The 14086-nt window shown below is 38.0% G+C and overlaps 1 protein-coding gene across 1 annotated transcript in view; it reads left to right on the forward strand.

Annotated features, from left to right (window-relative positions):
* The first annotated feature begins 7148 nt into the window (after nt 1-7148).
* Nucleotides 7149-14086, forward strand: part of GTF2B (general transcription factor IIB) — a 31332-nt gene continuing 24394 nt past the window's right edge. The window contains exons 1-2 of the mRNA XM_043460748.1: nt 7149-7279; nt 11808-11914. Of these exons, the coding sequence (XP_043316683.1) occupies nt 7263-7279; nt 11808-11914 (124 nt within the window). The 5' untranslated portion in view covers nt 7149-7262. The remainder of the gene's footprint in view (nt 7280-11807; nt 11915-14086) is intronic.

A 14086-nucleotide genomic window follows, 5' to 3' on the forward strand; every position in this document is an offset into this window, starting at 1 on the left:
GTCAGAGTTTAACCTAACTGCAAAAGTAAAGATGATAGTCCAAAGACATATTAGGAGTGAGCATTTTGATGAGAATGCTACAAAATTAGCCTGAGGTGTTGAAATACTGGGTGGGAACAGATAAATTCAATTAAGTGGCAGGGGCTTCCTATGCAGCTTTTTATACTGCATCTGGATATAAATGCCATAAAGTCATTAAAACAGTAGAAGATTGCCAACCCTTTGTCATTTTTGCAGTTTTAATAGAAAAACTACAATCATGTTAACTTTCATTTTTTTTTAACTTGAAAGAACCCATCCCAATAAAAGTATTTTAAATAACTGATAGTGTATCAAACACCACATCTATTAAGCTATATATGGAGATTACTTACCATACTGTTGTTTAAAATACTCATTAAGAGTGGGCACCTTGTTGGGACTTCCCTAGTGGTCCAGTAGTTAAGGCTCCTCGCTCCTAGTGCAGAGGATGTGGATCGGACCCCTGATCAGGGGACTAAAATCCCACATGCTGTGCTGCTGCTGCTAAGTCACTTCAGTCGTGTCCGACTCTGTGCGACCCCATAGACGGCAGCCCACCAGGCTCCCCCGTCCCTGGGATTCTCCAGGCAAGAACACTGGAGTGTGTTGCCATTTCCTTCTCCAATGAGTGAAAGTGAAAGTGAAAGTGAAGTCACTTAGTCGTGTTCGACTCAGCGACCCCATGGACTGCAGCCTACCAGGTTCCTCCGTCCATGGGATTTTCCAGGCAAGAGTACTGGAGTGGGGTGCCATTGCCTTCTTCAACATGCTGTGCAGAGCAGCCAAAAAAAAAACCGAATAAATAAAATAAAGGAAAAAATAGTGGGCACACTGTTAATACTCAGATAATAATGATACTAGTAGTGATTGTTAATGCTCAGATAATAATGATACTAGTAGTGATAACATGGACTCTTTTGATGTCTGAACATGAGAAACTGAGGAGAGACTACCCATTTTGGCTGAGATTAGTGGCAAGGTGGGGTGAAAAACGCTTTATTTCACAAGTGTGGGTAGGGTCCTTTCATCTCGTTAATGCAAAAGAGCAAAATCTTAGGTAGTAGGAAAAAGATCAGAAAATAGGAAGAATGAGCAGGTAATATACAATTCTATAGACAAGAGAAAGTACTAGAGGGGAAAAAAAGGAAAAGCTAGCCACAATGGGAAAACTCTGTAAAACTTCACTAATTTGGTTTAATTATTGTGAAGAATAGTCGGAATAATGATATTTTAAATTCTATTCTTTCATTCAATCAACCAATAGCTCACTTAAACCACAGTTATTGGATGTCTTCTCTATGTGAAAAATTAGTCACAAAGGTCCAAACAATAAATTAGGATACTTCACCTCTCAGTGAGCTCACCACCATTCATTTTCAAGCACCTGTAGTAACAGAATCAACCCTGGTAAAGCGCTGCTTAGAAAAGGGTCTCGGCACATGCATTGGTTTTGCTGCCTAAATTGTACTCAGATTTTAGGGACTGTCTGTATATTATTCTCCTGTTTCAAAGGTAAATGTTGCTTCTGTTTTATAACGTTACAACAAAAATTGCAATTTTCCTATTTTTATCATTTATCTTGCTAAAATTATAAATAACATTGCAATGGATATCTTCATGAATATAGTATCTCATATTTTAGATTATTTCCTTACTCCAGATCTCAGAAGTGAGATTACTGGCTCAAGAGGCTTTTACATCTAAATAGTTTTGGAGTATCATTTCATTTCTTTCTAAAGGAGTTGTATCAATTTATAATACCGTGAGCAATGCGTGGCCATTAGGAGAAACAGTAATGAGAGCAATTTTATATTCTCATCACATAGTTATACTTTATAATTAATAAACTTAATTTAATACACAAATAAGAGATTATTTGAAAATAGGCATTTTATACAATAAGGTTTTTAGCATGTGATTTTCATGGAAACAGTAGTGTTAAAATTCTGCCTTTAAAAAGTATCGAGTAATGGAACTGAACTGAATGGATCACATGAATGTATTTCATGTTCTCATTTTCTCCCAATAGTTCATTACACAAAAACCATTGTAGGACTTTAAAGCCAAATCTTATTTACATTAAATAAATGACTTAAGAAACATTTTTAGAAAATTACAGTCTCATATAGCATTCAATATCCCCATTTTTTAAAATTATAAAATGAGAATGTTGTTATTTTTGGAAAAAATACTGACTTCAAGACATATAATAGAATGACATTAAATAGTGTAGCATAACTTTTGAAGTCATATACTTATTGTCAAATGACATCTTTTTGGAAAAAGTATTGATATTAAAAGTCACAAGCTACTAGTGTGAACCCCTTAAAGTTGTTTAGCTCTGTTTTGTTTTTAGCAGAGTAATTTAGAAGTTTAAAAGAAACTACTGCCCACTGAACACTGAATTAAAAAGTGAGTTAATTTCTGCACTCTTCTTCCTTGATTCTGTAAGGAGATAATGACAATATTTTCTACTTATAGATTATTAATGTTTTAAACCTATATTCTCCTTCCTAACACTTGAAGAAGCTGCTGCCTTTTCTCAATGGAAAAATAGATTTATTCTCAAATGGACAACAAGCTGCCAGTATGGGAGAATCAAAGCTTTTAAATAAATCAACAAACAAATGGAAAGGTTAAATTCAGGATCACATATGCAAGTACATTTAGCAATAGGATATGAGCCAGGCAGGGACTAAGCACATGAGCCAAGCACATTTCAGTTTAGGTAATAATTGTAATTACTGTAATTGTGTAGTAACTGACAAACACAAGGGTCCCTAGGCAGACAGCTGGCTAGAATATTTTGGAGTACAGCTGCCCCACAAAATCAAGCCCACACAATAGCTGCAGGTACACTGCTTGTTAAACTCATTTCCTGATCTTAAAATCTGTAAGCTGAATTTCTGTAAATTGAGTTTCTAATAGGGCTCTGGAGCCAAATTGCTGGGTTCTAAATCCAAGCTCTTCTATTCACTAGCTGTGTGACTTCAGGCTAGTTACTTAACCATTCTGTGCCTTAATTTATCCATGCATAAAGTGGGGATAATAATAGTATCCAACTTATAAAGTTGTTGGAAAGATTAAATAAGTTAATATTTAATATAGGCAAAGCCTTAAAATAGTACTTGGCACATAGTAAGTGCTATATGAGTGCTTACTAATACTATTAATATCATGATTATTAATGTTTATGACTACTTCTACCTGAATTTAAATAAAACTATATGCCTTTATTAAAGAATCAAAAGGATAATGAATGCTTCTACAGATGTAACCTGTATTTCCCGGGCACTGTGATTTGGGTTTAAAAATATAGTCCTGTAGTAACAGTTACATAGTAGGCCTGCAGAGAAGTAGGACAATTTTGGGGTCAGTCATTCCTGGCTTTGAACTCTACCATCAGCACTAACTTATTTGTGTAACCCTGGGCAATGTACCTATTCAACTTACGGTTTTAAAAGGAGACTAATAATTCTTGCCTGACAAGATAACTAAGAACTAGGTAAGATGATGAATGTAAGGAGCCTGACAGATGGCCCAATGTAGAAGAATCTCAGAGTTACTTTTAAGAACTTACCTAGATCTTGAAGTTCCATGTGGGGCCTTCCCTTTCCCTCTCTGGCCCCCTGCCACCTTCAGCAGGGCTTTACCTTTCTGCCCAGTGTAGCCAAACCAGAAAGAAGCAGGCCCAGGACCATTACCACCTGGAAACTTAGTGAGCAAAAATACCATTGGTCATTTTGTAAGTGTTATTATGCTCTATCCCCTTCATGGATCAGAGCCTTGTTGTGGCAAAGGGGCTTGCATAACTCAATGTAGCTATGAGCCACACCATGCAGGACCACCCAAGGTGGACGGGTCATAGTGGAAAGTTCTGACAAAATGTGGCCCATTGGAAGAGGGAATGGCAGACCATTCCAGTATTCTTACCATGAGAACACCATGAAAGCATCGGGTCGCAGAGAGTCGGACACGACTTAGTGACTGAACAATGACAACAACAATTTAGCTACATAAAAAGGTTTAAAAGTCCAGCTTTTTTAGAAATGTAATGTATGCATCAAGATGATGTATGGGATTTGTTTTTTAAAATACTCTAGCAAAAGGAGAAAACACAGAAGAAAAGGATACACAAAACAAATGTGGCAAATTTATGATAACCATGATAACTGTTTAATCAGGATAATAGGTATATGAGGATTATAGTATTTTCTCTAATTTTTAGTGTGTTTGAAAACTCTTCATACATAATAAAACATTTTAAAAATTAAAATAAGAACTCCTCACATTTCTAGGAGTAATAATAAGGCCACTTAGCCACCAGGCAAGCAAGGTTTGTCTAATGTTCCAGGCATTTTATCTCATTTCCAAAAGAATCCTAGTCAGAGCCAGTCACACATTTCAGTGAATCCTCAGTTATTCCTAGTCCAGCAGAATATGTCACATGACATATTTCAAATATGCCATAATTTCCAGTCAAATATTTGTCAAATCTTGCTTAAGTTAGGAATTTGTCCTCTTCTGCAATATCATCATATGACACTTTTATAACAGACACTTACATATCAATGCTTCCAAAATTGAGGCCATAAGATAAATCTAATGAACCTCGATAACATTAAACCAAGAGGAAGAAGCTGGACATAAAAGACCACATTTAATATGGTTCCAGTTACATGAAAAGTACAGAAAAGGCAAATCTATAGAGTCAGATCATAAAGAAAGCTAAGCACCAAAGAATTGATGCTTTTGAACTGTGGTGTTTGGAGAAGACTCTTGAGAGTCCCTTGGACTGTAAGGAGATCCAACCAGTAAATCCTAAAGGAAATGAGTCTTGAATGTTCATTGAAAGGACTGCTGCTGAAGCTGAAGCTCAAATACTTTGGCCACTTGATGCGAAGAGCTGACTCATTGGAAAAGAAGCTGATGCTAGGAAAGACTGAGGGCAAGAGGAAAAGGGGTGACAGAAGATGAGATGGATGGCATCGTTGACTCAATGGATATGAGTTTGAGCAAACTCAGGAAGACAGTGGAGGACAGGGAAGCCTGGCATGCTGCAATGCATGGGCTTGCAAAGGGTTGGACACAACTTAGCCACTAAACAGCAACAACATAGAGACAGAAAGTAGATGAGTGATTCTTAGTCTTGGAAATGGAGTGGGCATTAACTGTACATGGTCACGAATGATCTTAATGGGATGACGGAATTGTGCTAAAACTCGACTGTGGGGATGGTTGCACAACTCAGTAAAATTACTAAAAATCACTGATTTCTTTACAGGTAAATTCTATGGTGTGGAATCATACTTCAATAAATTAAAAAAATATATATCTAAGTGGATCACAAACTTAAAAAAAATTTATTAGGTATGTAAAGCATTTTATACTTGAGAAGAGCTATAACCTATTAAGTTGTGATTTCACAGTAGTGATATAAAGTTTTAAAATAAAGTTGTTTTTAAAAATGTTAGTTTCAATAATTGATTTGAATAAACATTTTAAATTAATTAATCATATAGTTAAATAAAATGATATTAACCAACCAGCAGCTTTGATGAATGCTAGTATGGGTCGTTGATTCCTAGGTGACAAAACCCCAACTCTCTGTATGTGGGGTCCAATTTAGGATCAGGTACAAAGATCCAGTGGAATAATGTTGATGAAAACACTTTACAAAATGCCAATGCTGTTCTAACAACAAAAAGAGGAATGGCCTACCTTAGCTTCTTGTGTTTTAATATGAAAGGAATCTTAGCTAGATTATGACGGAGATTCTCCAGATGGGCAAGGAGTAATTTACCAATTGCTCAGCTTCCTTTCTCTGAGGTTTCAATTTCTTTGATGGTTTCTTCCTTCCACAAACATTACTGAACATCTACCATAAACAATTAGGTCCTTATCTTGATTCTCAAGGGGTGCCCAGTTCCCTTCCTTCTCCTCTCTCTCTTCTTCTCCCAAGCCAAAGTGCTCCACTATGAAAACTTCCTGCTGGATTAGGGTGCAGCACCCTCAGTCTCTTTCCGGGGTTCTACTTGGCACAGCTTAAATAAATTGGCCTTTTGAAACTTTGCCAGATATTGAGGGAGAAATCCCCCGCAAAAGCACAATCACGTTTTTAAATTACAGTATTAGGGCACAGAAGACACCCCCCCACCGCCGCCAACACACACACAGAATGCTCTCCCAACTCCATCTGGATTTCAGTGCCTAAACTTCGGCCTCTTGTTCTTTCTAAGGAAACGAGTCTGTCCCACCTTTCAAGAAAACAATGAGGGCTCAGTGACATTTAAGTCCCATGCCCAAAGAACAAAGCAGCCAGTATATTCTAAGTTCTCATCCCCATAGAAACCAGGAGCACCTTTTTTTCCTCCAATTCCCCCAGGGTCAAGGGTGATTCGTTTTCAGCAAAGTAGTGATAGTGTTGCTGTTATTTTTATTACTATTCTGACATTAGTTTGTCTAATTAATAAACCTAGAGACCTTTTGCAGTATCTAACCAGTTTTGCTAAGTTCTCTATATTTCAGCTATGCCACATCTGCAAAGATCATGAAAACAACAGTCAGGGTAGGACCCATATCTCCCTGCCTCACTGGTACAGTGATCTCACATGATTTTGTTGCATTTCCTGCCAATTCTAAAAGGGTATGCAAGGCAGATATACTATTACCGCTTACCCCAAAGCGCAAAGGACGCGCCTAAGAAGCTTGCTAGCTGTTGATAGAGCCTGAATTGACACTTGTTGTGGCTGACCTAAGTGAATTTCTCTTTTTTCTAAATACCTTGGTGGAATCATCCCTTTGGCAAGTTAAGAATTGCGGTCAAACTGGAGTAGCTGACTCCAGGCTGGGGGAGGGGTGTTTAGCCTTCGGGCATGTGAGCTTTGCCCCCTCCACGACGCCCAGTCATTTTGTGTTGTAATTCAGTCAAGTTGAGGGTATCTCTGGTGCAACACGTTTGCAGGGTGCCCTTGAGAATTTTCCCGGGTGATTTCCTATATTTGCCCAGCCACACAGAAAGTGACCGAAAGTGAATAGGGAAATAAGGAAACGCAAAGCACGTGGCGTATCCGAGCTCACCATTCTTGGCCCTTCTCCGGACCCGTAGCCACGCCCTATTACGACTGCGTGGGCGGCTCGCCTATATAAAGCCCGTCTCGCTGCGTTTCGTCGCCACTGTCTCTTCCTGTTTGCGGTTGCGTCTGTCGTTGTTTGTAGCTGGAGCTGCAGTGGCCGTGAAGATGGCGTCTACCAGCCGGTTAGTACGTCATGTAGAGCCCAGCCAGCTGAAGGGCGGGCGGCGATTGCCGGGGCTTGCAGGGTGGCCTCTCCCGCTGCTTCGTCGAGCAGAACGTCTCGGAGGTGCGGGGAGAGGCAGCCGGACAGGCTGGCCGCCCGGGACAAAGGCACTTCCAGACGCAGGGCTGTCAGGGCTGTCGCAGAGGGTAACGAGCCGCCGGCGTTTCTCCTCCAGCGTCCTTGGTCGTTTTCTTACCCAGGCACTATCGAATGGGGGGCTCCGGTGTCCTCAGCCCCTGGTCCCGGGTCTTTTGCGTATGATCCAACTGTCCTTTTTTCTTAAATATTCTACGGTTGTTTTTTTATCTGTTGGTCTGCCAGCCGAGGGTCCGTGAATCCTCTTCTAGAGAGCGGGAAAGGGTTAGTTCTAGGCCTTTATCCATCTGACAAAAAGTTAGGGACGTCAGCGTTGGTAAGCCTGATGGAAACTGATAGCCATCCCCGAGGCCTTTTGAAGTGGAAGCTAAGGCATTTCTGAACAGTTGATAAGTCTCCTAAAGAGATTTCTTTAGAGATGTCATCTGCATACTCCTGAAGAAAATTTTGCCTGCAGAAAATTAACGTATACTGGGAAGTCACTCGGAGAAGGCAATGTTAACCCACTCCAGTGTTCTTGCCAGGGACGGGGGAGCCTGGTCTGCTGCCGTCTATGGGGTCGCACAGAGTCGGACACGACTGAAGCGACTTGGCAGCAGCCGGGAAGTCACTAATATATTTTTAAAATGTGATGTACTGATTGATACTTACCGCAAATGCATACAGTGTCATTAGTACTCTTGCCTGGAAAATCCCATGGACGGAGGAGCCTGGTAGGCTACAGTCCATGGGGTCGGGAAGAGTCACGACTGAAAGACTTCACTTTTAGTTTTCACTTTAATGCATTGGAGAAGGAAATGGCAGTCCACTCCAGTATTCTTGCTTGGAGAATCCCAGGGGCAGAGGAGCCTGGTGGGCTGCCGTCTAAGGGGTCGCACAGAGTCGGACACGACTGAAGCGACGCAGCAGCAGCAGCCATTAGAGACAACCTTTAATCCTGTGACATGAAAAATGCTTGCAGACCCTAATTATGTCTCTCATGATCAGTATGAGGTAGATATTAAGATCTTTGCCTAAGTGTAAACTGAGTCATGCGCATGTTGACTTTTCCAAGGTTGTTAGGGTGTAGAATCTCATGTATCTGTTTCCTGTTATCACACTTGGTAACTCATAATGTATTAAATGTATCAGATTAAGTTCTGTAGCTTCTGGAAGGCAAGGTAACTCTGGCATAATTTTTCTGAACTTGTTCTCATCTTTGGAATTGAGTTCCTGATGAAAGCCATCATCACAAAATAATAAACTTTGAGTAGTCCAGGCCCTTTCTGGTGAGTACCAAGGCTTACTACTTTATGTTACTGTATTTTTAAAAGATGGGGCAGGAGGCAGCCTTAGCTAAACTACTTGGAAACAACTCTTAAGGCCAGTGACACTTGTTTACTGATTGTAATTCTGTGATTAAATGCTCAATCATTCTATTTGGGTGTGGCTCTGTCAGGTTAGACTTCCTTGTAGGTAAATGGAGAACTAGCTTCCCAAGGACGCCTCTATATGACATTCTCCTAGGGCAGATCTACTATGAATATGGTTATATTTGGGCTTTATTATAACATGTTGTAGTAGTTATATGTAGTAAATTCACTTGATAGATTCTTTACCAAAAAAAAAATACATTTCCTTTGTGTGCTTTATTCTCTTCATTAAAAGAAAAAAATCTTTGAGATATTTCTTTGAAATTTTTCCTAGGATTATTGCAGTTGTCCATCTCGAGTTTTTTCTGCCAGTGAGAACAAAGGTGAATGTTAGTATTTCTGTGATAGCCCCCCCGCCCTCCGAGGAAAAGGGACAGTTACTGGGCTGTGAAACTGCTTGGTGTTCTCACTGAGAAGAACACAAATGTTGTGAATTCAGACCTAGACTCTACCACTCATTAGTTCTGTGACTTCAGGGAAATCATTCTCTGAGCATAATCTTTAAAATAGAGGTAATGCTTAATTTGAAGGGTACTGCTAATGAAGATTAATAATATATGTACAATACTAGACACATAGTAGGCACCCAGTAAAGGATAGCTATAAAATGAAGTTTGGAATTACGTGGCTTCTTAGGCAGCCTGAGTTGTTTTAATGTCAGTGGTGGTGGTTTGCTCCATTCCTTCAGTTTCGTTTCTATCCCTTACTTGCCCCACCACCCTACTCTTGTGGTTTCTCTTTTGTATTACCCTTGTGGGTTATTTCATTAAAAGTTAACTGCTTGAGCACAGTTTTATTTTGGATAGGTAACACGTGCAAATCATAAAAACCAAGAAGAAAAGTGAAAAGCAGTTTCTTTTATTCCCTCACTCCTAGCCATCTAATTCTTCTCCAGTGCAGTCATTGTAACCAGTTTCTGGGTGTTTTCCTAGTGACTTTGTGGTTTAACAAACATATGCATATAATCCTAACCTCTCTTCCTTCCAAAAAGTAGTCTGATATAAAAACTGAATGCTATCTTGCTTTTTACCTTTTTTTGTGAAGTTATTTAGCACATAGATTTTAAGTGTGCAGTTCAATTAAAAAGGGATCCCATGCACGTAGCTGTCACCCAATCAGATACCACTAGCAGCAGCAGAAGCACTCTGGAAACCTCCTTTATGCCCTCAGTCATTACCCTTTCTCAAAGAAAACCACATCCTTCTTATTAACACTATAGATTTGTTTTGCCTGACTTAAACTTTATATATAAATGCATATGTATTTCTCTGTTGTCTGATCTCTTTGGACACCAGAGATTTATTCATGTTATTGCATATGACTGTAGTTCTTTTTTCACTTTTCTCTGAAATCCCTATTTTGTTCTTTCACTCAGCATATCTTTGAGTTGTTCCCATATCATTTTTATATACATATACATGCACACAATAGTCTACTTTTTAATAGTACAAAATATATCAGTCCTTTGAATGCTGTGTGTCACATGGCTGCCCATTTTACACATTTGTAATTACAGTTACTTTTCTAACACTGTCCTTTATTTTGACACAGGTTTTTAAAAATAATTTATACTAATTTTTTAATGTTTTATTTGTTATAATTTATTAAAATATTTTCCTAGTAGAAGTTTATGGAATAAGCCTGTTGTTGTTCAGTAACTCTTCGGAACCCCATGGACTGCAGCACACCAGGCCTCCCTGTGCTTCACTATATCCCAGACTTTGCTTAGACTCATGTCTGTTGAGTCAGTGATGCCATCCAAGCATCTCGCACTCTGTCGCCCCCTCTTCCTCCTGCCTTCAGTCTTTCCCAGCATCAGGGTCTTTTCCAGTGAGTTGGGTCTTTACATCAGGTGGCCAAAGTATTTGAGCTTTAGCTGCAGCATCATTCAGGATTGATTTCCTTTAAGATTGACTGGTTTGATCTTGCAGCTCAGGGGACTCAAGAGTCTAATAAGCGTGAATATAAATTAAACCGCCATTCCCTGTTTTCCCAGTGAGAATATTCAAGATGTGTTCTGGTTAACCTGAATATGTACATTTGGGAATATGGATTATTTTATCAGTTCTTCGGTGTATATCACCTCTGTTGAAACTTACCATTCTGAACTGTGTTTGCTAGTTTGAGAAACTTTACCCAAAACCACAAATACCTGTTTACATACTTCAAGAATAGTTGATGTTGTCTTTTATATATTTATTTGTGAAGCTTGTTCTGTATTACTTCAAGTGAACTTTTTAAAAAGGGCTTATTTTCAATGATACCAGACATTTATGATTGTTAAGACACCACAGCCATAGAAATAATTATTAAATCTATGTTAAATACCTTTCATGGTTTTTAGAACTGATTTTTTCAGGTCACTTAAGGGTGATGTGTCTTCCCCATACTGCTTTATTTTCAAAATAAAGTAATAGAGCAAATTATTAATAGCACAAATAGATTTAAAAGTAGCCTTTGAAGTCATTTTTTGAGTGCTTACAAACTCAGTTCTGGACTAAATGAAATCATCCTAAGTTCAGCAGAGCCACATCTACCACCTTGGTTTGTATCCTTTTTAGGTTCAATGTACATTCAAGTTTATTATTAAAGTATCCAGCAAGTAGAAAAACACAGACTTGAAATTTATTCTCTCACCAGAGAAATAAGTGTCAAGGGTCGAAGACCAGATGGTTATATGTACATGTTGAGTGTAAACTTGTTTTCTGTTTATATTTTTAAAGCCTTCTATTTTGCAAACCAGGAACTATTCTTACAAAAGGCAGTTCCAGTAGTATCTGTTAATTACTGAGTAGGATTTAAAGTAACATAACTAGGATGTTTACTTTGAAATTTGAGCTTAAATGTATTATAAGTGTAGATGTACTGTAAATTTTTTGGGAAAATGTTCAGAATCCACCTCTTTCCCCCTCTGAAAGATTAGTACTTTGTTGCATGTTGCTTAGAAGGATATTTTAAGAAAAATTTTTTTTCATGTAGTTTGGATGCTCTTCCAAGAGTCACATGTCCAAACCATCCAGATGCGATCCTAGTGGAAGACTACAGAGCTGGTGATATGATCTGTCCTGAATGTGGCCTGGTTGTAGGTAAGCAGTTGCTATGATTTTAACTGAAAACACTATTTTGGGTATTTTGCTTTTGTATATTTTCCAAACTCTCTTTTAATGAATACATTTTACTTTTTCCACTTACAGGTAATACATATTTTTTTGTAAAGCAAATAGATTTAGAAGAAAGGAAATGAGTGAGAGTAAAGTCAGAGACACCATATTTTGCTGTCTGTAGAAACACATATATTTCATAATGTGGGGTAGGATGGAACATCTAAAATCGAAGTAATAAATCCAGAAGGAAAGGCCCTTAGTCCTTTGTTTTCTGAGTTTTTTGGCTTAAATATTTGATGCACACTTATGCATATGGAAATAATAAATAAATGTAATCTACCTTTTGTGATTTTCTTATATTTAAACATGATTTGTTTCAGAGCAATGAAATTAGATAAGCATGAATTATTTTGGGATAATAAAGGTATGTCTATATAGAGGTATTGAGTCTCATGCAAGGCCTTTTAGTCATCAAAAAAAGATTTGTTTAAATTTCATTTGCTCATACAGACTGATTTATTTATGAATTTCTAGTGTGAAATTGTTATTGCCAAAAATACTGCTTCTTAAAATACCACTTTATTCCTACTTGCTCACTAATCTAGATCTGTAGTATAACTTTAGGATAGAGATAGTCTGTTCAGAAATTTTTCTTATGGTGAGGTTGTCTCCAGCACCTGAGAGGAGGTATACTTTAAGGTTTGAAATACTCGAAGAATGAAACTGCTAATAGGATTGTGGACAGTATAACAGAAACATGGATAGTGTTATACTGTGGAAGTGTCTTGCTTGGAGGACGTGTAATATTCATCCAAATAGGGTGAGGCTGCCTCAGACCTCCAGTGGGGGTTTTTAATCATACAGAGTTGTTAGTAGGAATTGAAATCCATTTGCAATTATATTCTACTCAGTAAGCAATATTAACAGTTAATAAGCTTATATGCTAGGCAGTGTTCTAAATGACTTACATATTCACTCAGTTTTTCCTTAGTGACATCTCTGAGGTATATCTTCATTTTAGAAATGGCAGAAACTGAGGATTAAGTAGTCCAGCAGTCTAGTTCCACTGCCATAGTTCCAGTATGACCTGTCACCTATTTTTATATGGCCTGTGTGCTGAGAATGGCTTTTATATTTTTTTAATGGTTAAAAAATCAAAATAATATTTGGGGACATGAAAATATTATCAAAGTCAAACTTATAAATAAAATTTTATTGGAATATAGTCACACTCATTTGTGTATATATTGTCTGTGGCTGTTTTCATGTTGCAACAGCAGAATTTAGTGGTTGTAAAAGAAACATGTCAATGTATGGCAAAAACCAGTACAATAATGTAAAGTAATTAGCCTCCAATTAATTAATTAAAAAACAAAAAGAAACCTTATGTGGTCTTCTCATCACATCATACTGCCGCTCAGTGCACTACAAATCCCAGTTATAAATCTGCAGCATTTTGAGTGCCAAGCATACCTCCATACTGCAAATTTATATTTATTTATTTTGTTACCATTGCATACCCATCAAGTCAAAATGAGAAAAAAAAAAGATGAACTCTGAAGGTCATGCTTTTAAGGCTTAGTGGAGCATATGTTGTTTGTTACTGGATGAAATAGCAAAGCATTGTCCTTATCATGTGGTCCATACTGTAGATACGCCAGAAGAAGACAACTGATGTTGACATTATCAGGCTAAGCACTCATCACAGTACTGCTAACTCAGGAAAACAGTGGTCATAAAATTTAGAAAATACCAAGTAGAATATCTCATCACAGCCGAATTTCTTCACAAAAGTAAAAGAATAAAAATAAGGCTGCAGTTAAGTTTCTGAGTGGCTCATTTGTGGGCCAAACAGGGAAGATCATTTATCAATGATGAGTTATTTGTGTGTTTGTAGTAGCTGAAGAAATGTGTCCAGAGAATATAAACTTAGTTAAGACTGCTAGCCTCTCAGCAGAAACAGTTGCTTGAAGAGTTGAGGATGTTGGGAGTGACATCAGTAGTAAATTAAAAACAAGATAATTTATTTAAGTACTTTTCCTAGACGCTTGATGACTAGACAGGTGTTACTGATACTGCTGATTTGTTTACTCACAGAGTCAGTGCAGGGTTTCATAGACTGTGAATCAGCTGCATGGAACAGCTACAGGAGAA

This window comes from Cervus canadensis, chromosome 2 (assembly GCF_019320065.1).
Source record: "Cervus canadensis isolate Bull #8, Minnesota chromosome 2, ASM1932006v1, whole genome shotgun sequence".
NCBI lineage: Eukaryota > Metazoa > Chordata > Mammalia > Artiodactyla > Cervidae > Cervus > Cervus canadensis.